Source organism: Pecten maximus, unplaced genomic scaffold (genome assembly GCF_902652985.1).
Source record: "Pecten maximus unplaced genomic scaffold, xPecMax1.1, whole genome shotgun sequence".
Lineage (NCBI taxonomy): Eukaryota > Metazoa > Mollusca > Bivalvia > Pectinida > Pectinidae > Pecten > Pecten maximus.
Genome location: NW_022980689.1, coordinates 1 through 14251, shown reverse-complemented (window position 1 = coordinate 14251; position 14251 = coordinate 1). Strand labels below are relative to the sequence as shown.

Sequence of the window (14251 nt, the reverse complement as noted above, 5' to 3'; positions counted from 1 at the left end):
TTTTAAAATTTTTTGGTTTTTTTTTAAAAAGGGAACCCATTCCCTGAAGGAATATAATGAGGCTGTACATGTGGATGTTTTTGTATGTGAAGACTTAGTCATTATTATTTGTCGCATTGGAAAATACTACCTGTTAAGTTTTTATTTCAAATAGAAATGTATAGTGTCCATAAAAGAGGTAAGAGTACAACCAAAGAACTTCAGCAACACAAAAGAAATCCTGTAAATATTGTTATGGTCATGTAAAGTTGCTTTATCATAGTATATGGACAAAATATTCAGTGTTAATGGTGGTAAATTAACTCTCATGGATACTATGTATATCTTCTTTTTTTTAACATTTGACTTATGGAATTGCCATTTGGAAATATATACCACATGTGTTAATGAATGTATGATCATAGTAAATCATGGCGTGTGTTTTTTATTATTATTAGAAAACATGATCAGAAAGAGGAATCAATACTTTGTACGCCATACATGAAAAATTCACCAAACTTTGATGCAACACCAAGAGGTAACACAAAACCAACTGTGATAACAAAGTCTCGTAGAATCAGTTTTACGACTTTATCTGAAGAGAGCACAGACTCCAACCAGATGCCCTCACGCCGCATCAAACCCACACCAATCCAAGGCAACAAGGCATGGCATAACAACAAGATCTTCCTGGATTCCGCACAAAGTACAACTGACACCCACATGCTTGTTGGTGAAACTTCAGGAGCGACAGATAGGAGAGGGTCCCTGACAGAGGAGCGTGAACTATTGAAGTAAGGCTTCTTTCAGATGACATGGTACATTAAAGGACCACTGTACTTCTGCCATGGCATGCATGCTGCATATATCATTCAAAATTATTTATGTAAATCATTCCAAGCCTAGTGGATTTTGATCAAATTTTACTTGAAAGCATTACTGTAGGAAAGAGACTGAATGTTGTTGATGGAGGGCCTGGTCCCATTTGGAGCGGTGTCTAGAAGAGAGAAAAAAAGAGATCAACTTTTCTAAATATTTCTGTACTGATGTTCGGATTTTCACCAAATTTTGTCATGAGCATAATTTGTTGCAGGAGACTCAACTCTCCATAGGCTAGATGCATATGATGTGTCTCCTGTCCATTATTCAAATGACTCTGGATTTGCATGGGACTAACCTTAATTCTAGTGAAAGTATCAGATCAGTTGATTGATAAGTTTAACAAAGCCTTGTCTTGACAATGTATGAATTTCTGGATATAATATTAAAAAAGTCTAGTTTTATGTTTTCTTTAAATAGATAAACCATTCTTATGTTTTACAGACAAGAAAAAGCCAAGAGACTTCAACAAGGAGAGCTAACTAGGCTGTCAGCATCTCCTGGTGGCCCAATGACACCTTCAAAGCTTTTGGAAAGGTCAACCTCTGTCCTGGAGATAACTATTGCTGACCCCTCATCTGTGACACACAAAGATAAACTGGATGTCCTCGCAGAACTGTATTCCTCATGTCTCAAAGGTTTGATAATGGTTTATATATACCGTATATATATTTTTTTTCATTAAGGTTAAAATATTCAGTTATAAAACATTATGCTCAAATTTTAGGTCAAGCTTAAGGCATAAAATTTTCTTATCAATCAAGGTGGAACATTAAACACTAATTAACAGCAATGGTTTGAGTAATAGGCTAAGGAAATAACAAGTACAATAACCACATTCTCTATGTATTGTATAACAAATTCCCACCCCATATCGATGACTGGATTATTGGCTGTGTATCTCAGTGTTTATAAGTCTACAGTAAGCAACAACAACAAAATTTCAGACCGAAAGCAAATGAAACCAACCAAACAATCTATTCCTAGCCGAAAATTCATTGTGTCACTAGTTTTGACGGCTTACATCTCATAACAGAAGAGGTGATTTTTGATGCAGCTTTCGATAAAGCGAACAAATTCAGTTAAACTATCAAAAATCACTTGGGTTACCCGGTACATTTTAAGTATTAGCAATGAATTTGTTCATATTTAGAAACACATTATTTTTCAAAAAAGAGTTTTGAGTTGGGAAATAATGTGCCCATAATACCATTGTCATGGTAAGATAGAATGTTAAAGAGAAAGTTTTCGTTGTTTTAATCCTTTGAAAAGATCTACATGTTCCTCTAAATCAGTTAACAAAAGCTCCTTGTTCCTTGTTAGAACGAACATTCATACACTGCCTTTATTGCTCTCCGACAGGGTATGAAATCCCTCCCACTGCCAATAGTGTAGCAAGCCCAGCACCTGGCGGTTTTATGCAAGTAGAATATACACGTGAATTTATTATTTTGATGATTACTATTAATATCCTATTGTATTTTGATCACCATATCGTACAAGACCTTCATGTCTTTTTTAGTTGGTTGTTTTGTGTAGTATTTGGTATAATGCAACATGGTTTCACAATGTCAATGTTACTGTATGATGATAGTCTTCTTTATGATACAGACATACTCCTGTCTTATCTTGCCATTGATAATGTGCTTTATGATACAGATAACTTGCTTCCCAATCTTGCCGTGGAGATTTACTTTGTGGTACAGCTGATGACGTCCCGGAGTGCTGATGTGGAGCTTGTCTCCAGTACTGGCGGGCTGGGTAAGTCATCACCAGGCATTATGTTAATGGGATGTGGCTGAAATCAACATTACTGGCCTTTGAACATTCCTTAAGAATATAGTTCGTAAGCAGTATTAACTGACAACAACTGTATCAGGTGATTTGCTGAAAATATACATTAATTCCATACAACAGATTTTTTTGTGTAATTGCAAGTATAATAAAACTGTTAAAAAAGTTGATAAAAGTATACAATTCATTGCTATGGTATTATATTAATTTATAAGTCCATGACTACAAACGACATGAATGATTTTCATTATCTTGTTCCAGATATGATTGACACCAACTTTTTCTGCTCTGTTCACAATGCTGTCTATTTTGCTGTCAAAGTACTGGAGTCACAAGTCGGGTGTGTAACATTGCAATGATATGAACCCTTGAGGAATTTTGTAGGGACATAATTACACATCACAATTTAGATAACTTTATCTCAAATTGGAAATTTCATTTGAAAGTATCAGCTGTAATTGTGAAACTGTCTTCTGAGGTTTAAATCTCATTTTAAGCCCATTACTTTTAAAGGTATACATTTGTAGTTGACCGAGTATTATCTATTTTCAGTTTTCTGAGGTGTTTAGACCGATGCACTCTGCGACTCCTGTCAGAAAACCAGAGAATAGCTGTCTTCTCTGAAACACTTACAGACTGGCTGATCCTAGAACATGATCTGGGGCCCAAGGTAGCTTTCAACGATCTTTATCATCTTCAACAATAATCCTAGTGTCTAAATTCTAAATGTATAGATAATCTAAATTAAAAGAAAATTTAATGTAATCTAGTGTATTGATCATATATAAAAGAAAATACTGATTAGAATGTTATTAATTTACTAATTAATTGATCAATAGCCTGTGCCTGCCTTCCCCAAATCTCCAATAGGAGGTGTATCATTCCAAGCAGAAACAGACAACCGCAAAAACTTCCCAAATGACGCCAGTTTCCACCTCTTCAAGAAACAAAGGTAAAATTTCTTACATTACAAAACGTGAAAGGTATATTGTAGTAGATATTGCAGACAATGTCTATTAAAGTAAAAGTTATGCTGGTTTCATCCTGCTTTCTTGTTAGGATATAGTAAATACAAACGACAGATAAAGGATAAAGTAAATACAAACGACAGATAAAAGGTATAGTAAATACAAACGACAGATAAAGGATATAGTAAATACAAACGACAGATAAAGGATATAGTAAATACAAACGACAGATAAAGGATATAGTAAATACAAACGACAGATAAAGGATATAGTAAATACAAACAACAGATAAAGGATATAGTAAATACAAACGAGATAAAGGATATAGTAAATACGAACGACAGATAAAGGATATAGTAAATACAAACGACAGATAAAGGATATAGTAAATACAAACGACAGATAAAGGATATAGTAAATACAAACGACAGATAAAGGATATAGTAAATACAAACGACAGATAAAGGATATAGTAAATACAAACGACAGATAATTTTGGTATATGTATGCCTTGTCACTGATACAGGACATGGAGTATTTTAATAATGCCATATTCTTTTAGTGATAAAAAGATAAATTTGAATTTTTTGAATAGAAACATCTTTAAAGAATTAGCATTCTAACACGACATTTAAAGATTTAATAACATTTATTTTCTGTTTTTTCAATTCAAAGATCTGTGCAAGCTTAGAATTTTTTTATAAAATACCTCAGTGGGGCAATTTTTTACTTGCACAGCCCTAAAATGTGTTCAAACTTGTTTGTATATTAGTAATATTAAAGCTTTTGTAAACAGAGACACATTTTATGAATTGTTGAGAGAATGGGAAGCCAACCACATGAGTTCTGGATGGTCAGTAGCTGCCTTCCTCGGAGACAAGATACGAGCACTTGTAAACTTCAAAACAGAGCTTGCTAACCATGTCCACTTTGCTCGACTGTTCCAGTCACAGCTTATAACGGTACAGTGAGAACCTGTGTTCATCTTGTATTAACTAGCAAACTTAATTTATGTGCTATAACATCAAAGGATAAACCCTTACTGTTGATGTTTTACATTGAAACCCTTACAGTTGATGTTTTTCCACTAACCCTTCTGATCTTGTGTTTTTGTGTCTTCTCTGAAATTTTTTCTTTTTGACCATTTTCAAGGAAAGACTATTCAAGTCAGAATTACTTGTCTACTAGTATATAACCTTATATATATAATAGTAAAAACTACTTAGAAAATAAAGAGTTCCTACCTACCTTATTTTTCTGGCATGACCATGTTAGCAGAAATCCTGGTATTAATGTTTTAAACCTTAGGGTTCCATAATGAGTTCAAACCTTGTCTAGTAAGACAATGTTCACTGTATGAACAAAGTGTTCTGAGTCTCTTAGATGTGTATTCAACATTCACACAGATGTGTAAGGGAGATGGCAGCTTGAAGCCTGATGGGGAGGATGAGGACGATGCTCTGCTTAATCAGCTGAAAAGGACAAACCCTGAGAAGTTTAAAAGGTAATGAAAACATTGTTGAAAATTACATTGAACATTCTGGTAGCTTTTGTTTGTATCCTCCATCTGATACATTGTTGGTGGTTATAAGGCGTGTTCATTTGTTTGTTTTGGGAAGTAAAACTGAAAATGGAAAGTATATATAATGAACAATTCAAGTATGAGGTTGATAAACCAAGTCTTTATATTTAACAAAATCCATGGAAATAGTTTTTATGTTATATTTTATTCAAAATCAGTAAGAAATGTAATTGTCATAAATTGAATAAATATCAGATACTCCAGGTTTAATATTAGATATAATTCTTGGTTTACTATAACATATACTAGGTTTAACATTCCAATATCAAAATATTCAAATAATATCACGTAAAATATTAGATAAATATCAGATGTTCTAGATACAGCCTGACATTCCTGTAAGTGGACAGGCTTGAGCAATGATAAAGATGTTGATGTTTACACTCCAGACTGCAGGAGCGGTTCATCATGCCATTGAGTGTAGGGGGACCCTGTCCTGCCCCATCCTTTCCAGGCTGTCAGGAATTCTTTCGTGATTTCATCATGGCAGCTAGCAGTCCAATCTTCAACCAACACCTCACAGATACATTCTCAGCCAAAGTCATGGAGGTTAGGAATACAAAAAATACATTATCATTTAATTGAAACCGAAAACCTCATTAAGATTTTTCAAAAAGTATTTAAAGTAGGATAGCAACTCGATGATACCTTGATGTATTGCCACCCGCCGTACCACTAAAATTAAATACTGCCACCAGTTTTATCAGAACAGATTTCCTTACACCTCAATGCACCCTTGTAACACCAAAACTTGCATACCACCATTTACCATCATGTTATGAAAACAAAGAAATAACCCATGATTTTGCAATTGACTTTCCATGGCTGATCTATTCCTGAAATGAGTTGTATATAATACAAATACAATTATGTAGGTCATTCTTTATACCAAAGTACAATTCACATAGATAATACCTTTGTTACCTTCATTATTAGCTCACCTGGTCCAAAGGACCAAGGTGAGCTTATGCCATACCGTGGCGTCCGTCCGTCAACAATTGACTTATTTGACTTCTTCTTCATAACCGCTGATTAGAATTTGAACAAATTTGGTCAGAAGCATCCTTATGGGTAGGGGACTCAAAATTGTACAAATGATGGGGCTGACCCCCTGGGGGCCTCTGTGGCGGGGCCAAAAGGGGTCAATTTGGCGCTATTGATATAAACGACTTCTTCTCTGAAACCAAGCAATGGCTATCGCTCATATTTGCCTGGTAGCATCACTATGGGGTGGGGATTCAAAATTGTACAAATGATAGGGCTGACCCCCAAGGGGCCTGAGGGGCGGGGCCAAATGTGGTCAATCCGGCTATATTGATATAAACGACTTCTTCTCTGAAACCAAGCAATGGCTATCGCTCATATTTGCCTGGTAGCATCATTATGGGGTGGGGACTCAAAATTGTACAAATGATGGGGCTGACCCCCCCAGGTGCCTGAGGGGCGGGGCCGAATGTGGTCAATCCGGCTATATTGATATAAACGACTTCTTCTCTGAAACCGAGGTATGGCTGTCGCTCATATTTGCCTAGTAGCATCACTATGGGGTGGGGATTCAAAATTGTACAAATGGTGGGGCTGACCTCCCAGGGGCTTGAGGGGCGGGGCCAAATATGGTCAATCGGGCTATATTCATATAATTGACTTCTTCTCTGGAACCAAGCAATGGATATCTCTCATATTTTACTGGTAGCATCACCTTGGGGTAGGAATTTGAAATTGTACAAATGACGGGGCTGATCCCCCCCCAGGGGCCTGAGGAACGGGGCCAAATATGGTCAATCGGGCTATAATCATATAATTGACTTCTTCTCTGGAACCAAGCAATGGATATCGCTCATATTTGCCTGGTAGCATCCCTATGGGGTGGGGATTCAAAATTGTACAAATGGTGGGGCTGACCCCCTGGGGGCCTGAGGGGTGGGGCCAAAATTGGTCAATTTGTTTAAACAACTTCTTCTCTGAAACTTAGCAATGGATATTACTCACATTTGTATGGTAGCATGGTTATGGGGTGCAGATTCAAAATTGTAAAAATGTTGGGGTTGACCCGGGCCACCAGGGGGCTGAGGGGTGGGGCCAAAAGGGGTCAATTTGATTAAATTGATGTAAACAACTTATTCTCTGAAACTTAGCAATGGTTTGAATGGTAGCATCCTATTTGGGTAGGATTCAAAATTGCATAAAGAAAGGAGCTGACCCCCCCAAGGGGCAGAGGGCGGGGTCAAAAGGGGTCAATTGGTCTAAACAAGTTCTTCTCTGAAACTAAGCATGGATATTACTCACATTTGTGTGGTAGCATCCCTATGGGGTCATGCCAAAAGTCCATTTCATTTCATGGATTAATGCACTTTTTGGCATTTTTAGTATTAAAATAAAACCAATGTACATGTACCCATATAAAATGCTTATGATATAAATATTGACATAGCAATACCAGTGAAAAATATACTTAAGCATCATTCTTGTTTCATATCTCATACCAGGCGATACAGGCCCTCTGGGCCTCTTGTATTAGTTTAGTACACACATGACTTGTCAGATCAGAAAATGTTTTGTGTTAAATTACTGAAAGCAAAGACTTAATTTCCATGTTTTATGTTTGAGATATTGGAAAGTAACCTTGCAGGACTGCAATACCATTTCTCATATTTTGTATCATCCTTAATTTGTTTGTAGGTGCAATAATTTCGCGAGATATGATGAGATTTGGTTGTATTTAGCGATAATGTGATTAGTTGGTCAAAATGGTGGTGAATACAAACTATTTGGGTCTGAAATTTACTGTTTACGTTGACTAGACATTCACTGTTACCAGGTAATTCAGTTATATTGGAAAAGTAATTTAAAGTCTTGCATTTTTTTTCCAGTTAAACGAAATGTCCATTGCATCTCAGGAGGAGACGCAGACTGACCAGGATGGCTCTGATGATGTCAGTACTCAAACAGTCCTTTAAAGTTGTTCTTTATAATATAATGGCTGTATATAAGTGGATAAAGAAACAATTCTAACGTCTGGACTTGGGATTGGGGAGGTCAACATTTTTCTTGATTTTTGTGACATTTTGTCCATTTGGATTTTCTTTACCTCCATTATGACACTTGTAAATTTCCACAATAATGACACATGCCTTTTATTACCAAGATTAAAACAGTTGAAGCTAGAACATTTGGATCAAACAAATTCTGTCTTAATTACAAGAAAATACCAAAAGCAAGTACAGAGTATTTAATGTTTAAAAGACTTTGCATCAAAAAAGGACTTTTAATGATTACTAATTTTACAAACCTCTGATATCTGTTGAGAAACTAGGACAAAGAAAACCTGTTGACCATTGTAAGGCTTGTTTGTTTAGGAAGAGAAGGACCGATTTGTGTCGTGTTTGATGACAGTAAGACTGGTGGCAAAATTCCTGGGCTTCGTGACTTTTCTCCCTTATCAGACAGGATCACGGATCTCTGACGAACTGGGCGCCATGTACATCTCCCTGCGTAGTCATGTAAGTTGTAGGATAGAGTGTAGCTGTAATAGCTTAGATATTGTAGATTTTAATGTTATGATGATTGTAAATCAAGACTGCTGTCATTACAATATAAAAACTCCAGAGGTTTGGCCTGAAATTCTACTATAATTTTAGATCAGGCAGATTAAGCCTCCTTCATCTTAACCCAACTAATACAATTGTTTGTGTCATTGTTTAAAGGATCTCATCAAACAAACGGCATTGTCTCTCAATCCAGCCTCTATTGAAAAATATAAAGACAGTGGATTATCCTTGAAGAACCATTTTGAAATTACTGCCTTTTTTTATTCACACATATGAAAACATTGTTGAACTGATTGTAATCCACTTTTGTTTTCATTCTCCCACTTAAGTCGATGCAAATTGACCTCACTAGATGCCTTAAGACAGCATTTTTCCTTGGACGTCTGACCTTGACAGTTCCGTGGGTAGTGGAATTTTTGAGTATGATGGATCAGATAGCACCGAGCTTGGAACCAATACAGATAACACTGTTTGTCCTTCTCTACCTACACCAGTAAGTAATCAGCATCATCTAACCTGATCAGTCCTCAAAATCCTCAATTCTGACTAGTGGTGCGCCAATCATCGATTATAATCGGTTGACGAATCGAATGCACCTTCGATTTCGGCCATCGATTTCCGTTTTCAAGAATCGATCATCGAACGCGCCCGAATCAAGGGAAGTCACTCTAATGTTATAACCTTAGAATAAAGATGGCGGACGGCTGCCTCGTCGTCGACGACTCCGTTGCAATTACCACTACAACGGATACTGATACAGAGCTTATAATTCGACCACCCGGGGTTGGAAAGGCAAAGCCAAAGTATGGAATATATATGCATTCTGCAAAATAAAAAAAAGAATGGGGTCCTTCTAGAAAAAACCTTGACATGACGGTCGCTGTTTGCCGCCTTTGTACGAAATGTTACAAAAATACAAGTAGCTACATTTCGGTATTTGATAGTATTAGATAGTGAAAGACTTATAAAATGACTCCATCTGTTTATTATTTTCGATAATAAGTAGCCCTGGAGGAATCATTTGGTTTCTTAATGATAAGTTTTAGCATATTTTATATATATTAGCTTAGTAATGAGGTATGTTTCTGCTAGGTATAAGGGAAACAGTCCAGCCACATTGCTCAATCCCTGCATACTTATATAATCTCGCAATAGGCAATACACAATCTACATTCTACAAAGAAGCACATTTTTATTTATATTTTGTAATTGCATACTGTAATATTAATAGATAAATTTATGGTTTACCACAATATTTGAAATTAACATTTATTCACTGAACTGTTAAGTTATGTTTCCAATTTATATTTTTGTTAAATCAAAGAAAGTGGATTTGTTAATTAGTTGTTACTTAATCTGTTGAATAAAACTTTGCTAGTTATAATATTTTTTCTCATAAATAGGTTTCTGAAACTTTCTTCGTTAGTTTTGGAAGTCCCAACTATTTGGCCATTGGTAGACAAATTAAAAGCGCTAATAATTGCATTTTCATGCATGATTAATAAAAAAAAAAACAAAAAAAAAACAACACTGGTAGTCTGGTACAATTACAATGTAAATATCCAATGCAAATAATGGCAATATCCATCAATGCATATTCAATGGGATGTAAGCTCTATGGCATCGCATCATTGCTCTTTCGTAATTCTTGATTTTATATGTGTACCTGCTCATATTGTATTCTACTACTTTTGCATCTAGAATTCAACGAACAAAAGTTACAAAGACCATGTAGAAAATGAAAATGTCACTTTATTAACAAAAGTATATAATCATGGACAATTTCATGTTTTATAAACAAATCTGTGAAATCCAGATACTTTTACTGGACTTCATTCTTCTTGGATCATTAATATCTTTAAGTCATAGCTGTTGACCAAAAGTACAGTTGTAACTGTCTTAATCATTCAATCATACATTCATGTGCACCATCAACTAAGAAATAGGAATAATTACACTTACAAAAGATAATTATTGATACACATTACATAACAAAATGATGATTAATAACTGAAACAAAACACTTGTGATTTAACCGATTATTAATCAGTTGACTACATCGGTTGTCCTATCCGTGGGATCCGATAATCGAAACAGATTTTCAACCGATGTCCCATCACTAATTCTGACACAATATTTTCCCTCTGGGATGGAGGCAATATTTGTATTTTTGCTAATTAGCTATTAGCTAATTTAGCTATTTTAGTGGTCTGAATCTTTATAAGTGTTTTAAAAAGCAATTTCATAAGAATGGTTGGCCGAGGCTCATGATGCATGCTTGCTAGACAGATTGGTACAGACACAATGAGCATATTTTCATCTATGTTTCTTGTTTTGCTCAGACAGACCTGGGGAAGTGCAGAGTTTACCAATGCCTGTTATGCCAATCTGTTGGTGGTAACCAACATCAGCTGGTTGTTTGAGGTTTGTAGCTTTTATTACCTCAGTGAATCTGAGATTTTCATGTAGATAGGCCTCCCAAAATTTTCAAAATGTATTCTGTTTTCCCTATTAAAATGTGTACATGAACAGTTATGCCATTTTTTTAGCCCACCATCATCAGATGGTGGGCTATTCAAATCGCCCTGCGTCCGTGGTCCGTCGTCCGTCCGTCCGTCCGTCCGTCCGTCCGTCCGTCCGTCCGTCCGTCCGTCCGTCCCTCCGTCCGTAAACAATTCTTGTTATCGCTATTTCTCAGAAAGTACTGAAGGGATCTTTCTCAAATTTCATATGTAGGTTCCCCTTGGTGCCTAGTTATGCATATTGCGTTTTGAGACCAATCAGAAAACAACATGGCCGACAGGCAGCCATCTTGGATTTTGACAATTGAAGTTTGTTATCGCTATTTCTGAGAAAGTACTAAAGGGATCTTTCTCAAATTTCAGATGTAGGTTTCCCTTGGTGCCTAGTTATGCATATTGCGTTTTGAGACCAATCCAAAAACAACATGGCCGACAGGCAGCCATCTTGGATTTTGACAATTGAAGTTTGTTATCGCTATTTCGGAGAAAGTACTAAAGGGATCTTTCTCAAATTTCATATGTAGGTTCCCCTTGGTGCCTAGTTATGCATATTGCGATTTGAGACCAATCGGAAAACAACATGGCCGACAGGCAGCCATCTTGGATTTTGACAATTGAAGTTTGTTATCACTATTTCTGAGAAAGTACTGAATGGATCTTTCTGAAATTTCAGATGTAGGTTTCCCTTGGTGCCTAGTTATGCATATTGCGTTTTGAGACCAATCCGAAAACAACATGGCCGACAGGCAGCCATCTTGGATTTTGACAATTGAAGTTTGTTATTGCTATTTCTGAGAAAGTACTGAAGGGATCTTTCTCAAATTTCATATGAAGGTTCCCCTTGGTGCCTAGTTACGCATATTGCGTTTTGAGACCAATCCAAAAACAACATGGCCGACAGGCAGCCATCTTGGATTTTGACAATTGAAGTTTGTTATCGCTATTTCTGAGAAAGTACTAAAGGGATTTTTCTCAAATTTCATATGTAGGTTCCCCTTGGTGCCTAGTTATGCATATTGCGATTTGAGACCAATCGGAAAACAACATGGCCGACAGGCAGCCATCTTGGATTTTGACAATTGAAGTTTGTTATCACTATTTCTGAGAAAGTACGGAATGGATCTTTCTGAAATTTCAGATGTAGGTTTCCCTTGGTGCCTAGTTATGCATATTGCGTTTTGAGACCAATCCGAAAACAACATGGCCGACAGGCAGCCATCTTGGATTTTGACAATTGAAGTTTGTTATTGCTATTTCTTAGAAAGTACTGAAGGGATCTTTCTCAAATTTCACATGAAGGTTCCCCTTGGTGCCTAGTTATGCATATTGCGTTTTGAGACCAATCCAAAAACAACATGGCCGACAGGCAGCCATCTTGGATTTTGACAATTGAAGTTTGTTATCGCTATTTCTGAGAAAGTACTGAAGGGATTTTTCTCAAATTTCATATGTATGTTCCCCTTGGTGCCTAGTGATGCATATTGCGATTTGAGACCAATCGGAAAACAACATGGCCGACAGGCAGCCATCTTGGATTTTGACAATTGAAGTTTGTTATCACTATTTCTGAGAAAGTACGGAATGGATCTTTCTGAAATTTCAGATGTAGGTTTCCCTTGGTGCCTAGTTATGCATATTGCGTTTTGAGACCAATCCGAAAACAACATGGCCGACAGGCAGCCATCTTGGATTTTGACAATTGAAGTTTGTTATCGCTATTTCTGAGAATGTACTGAATGGATCTTTCTGAAATTTCAGATGTAGGTTTCCCTTGGTGCCTAGTTATGCATTTTGCGTTTTGAGACCAATCTGAAAACAACATGGCCGACAGGCAGCCATCTTGGGATCTTTCACAAATTTCATATGGAGGTTCCCCTTGGTGCCTCGTTATGCTTATTGCATTTTGAGATCAATTGGAAAAAAATATGGCCGACAGACCGCCATCTTGGATTTTGACAATTGAAGTTTGTTTTCTCTATTTCTCAAAGTACTGAATGGATCTTTCTCAAATTTCATAAGTAGGTTCCCCTTGGTCCCTTGTATTGCATTTTTGGACCAGTCTGTCCTGAAAACAACCTGGCAAACAAACAGCCATTATCGTTAAATCTCAAATTTCTTATATAGCTAGGATTCCCTTGTTTGAAAAGTACTGGAGGGATGTCTCAATTTGCACAGATTAGTAAAATGAAGGGAAAAGTAGAGAAAAGATCAATCTGACATGGAACCTATGAAGATCATTCAATGGTGGGCGCCAAGATCCCTCTGGGATCTCTTGTTTGTTGGTTAGTAGCCCCACCTGTCAAGAAACCAAGGGAGGCAATTGCTATATACTTATATGCTTAATCTGAGTGGAATAATGGAATTTCATTGAGTTTAACAGAAATCAGCATTAGGTTGTGAGAAAATGTTTCGAAGGGAGGAACTCGTCCTCTTGTATGTGTGACAGTTCACTTGATACTTCTAGTATTTAATGGTGAGATGTTGCTGTCCTGTAGTCAAGCCAGAAGGATCTGTCATAAACCCAATTACCATTCAGATTGATATCAGAGAGACAATATTGCATGGTTCATAGATGATGAAAAGTGCTGGAATTTGGGGTCAGAGCTGGAAAAGTGCTGGAATTTACTCATGAGTGCTTGAATAGTACTGGATTTTGTACTTACTTGCACTAAACATGCTTTTTCAGATTCCTTAAATCACAAGAAAATTATAAAAATATCTTAAAAATCAGCATTATTTACTTTTATCGTGATATAAATTGACTTTCGGTAATATCCATATTGTGATATTTAGTTATTATTACAAGTGCATTTTTTTTTAGTGCAAAAAAAATGCACCTGAAAATTGAAAAAAAAAATGCGGGAAAACTGCTTGAAAATTGATTAAATTTTAGTAGGAAAAATCAGTAGAAACCATGTATTGACATAAAGAAGAAAGCTTGATCAAACAGTGGAAGAGAGTTAGGAGAAAGTTATAGGG

General features: G+C 36.4%; 1 protein-coding gene across 1 annotated transcript; it reads left to right on the top strand.

Moving 5' to 3' along the window:
- The first annotated feature begins 434 nt into the window (after positions 1–434).
- On the top strand, positions 435–11219 carry LOC117319623 (codanin-1-like). Its single transcript, XM_033874395.1, has 13 exons — positions 435–773; positions 1303–1496; positions 2518–2619; positions 2914–2992; positions 3205–3322; positions 3492–3604; positions 4417–4582; positions 5027–5124; positions 5592–5751; positions 8073–8135; positions 8559–8702; positions 9080–9243; positions 11093–11219. The coding sequence occupies exons 1-13, from the start codon at positions 481–483 to the stop codon at positions 11217–11219; spliced, it is 1821 nt and encodes a 606-aa protein (XP_033730286.1). The 5' UTR covers positions 435–480.
- Positions 11220–14251: the final 3032 nt, after the last annotated feature.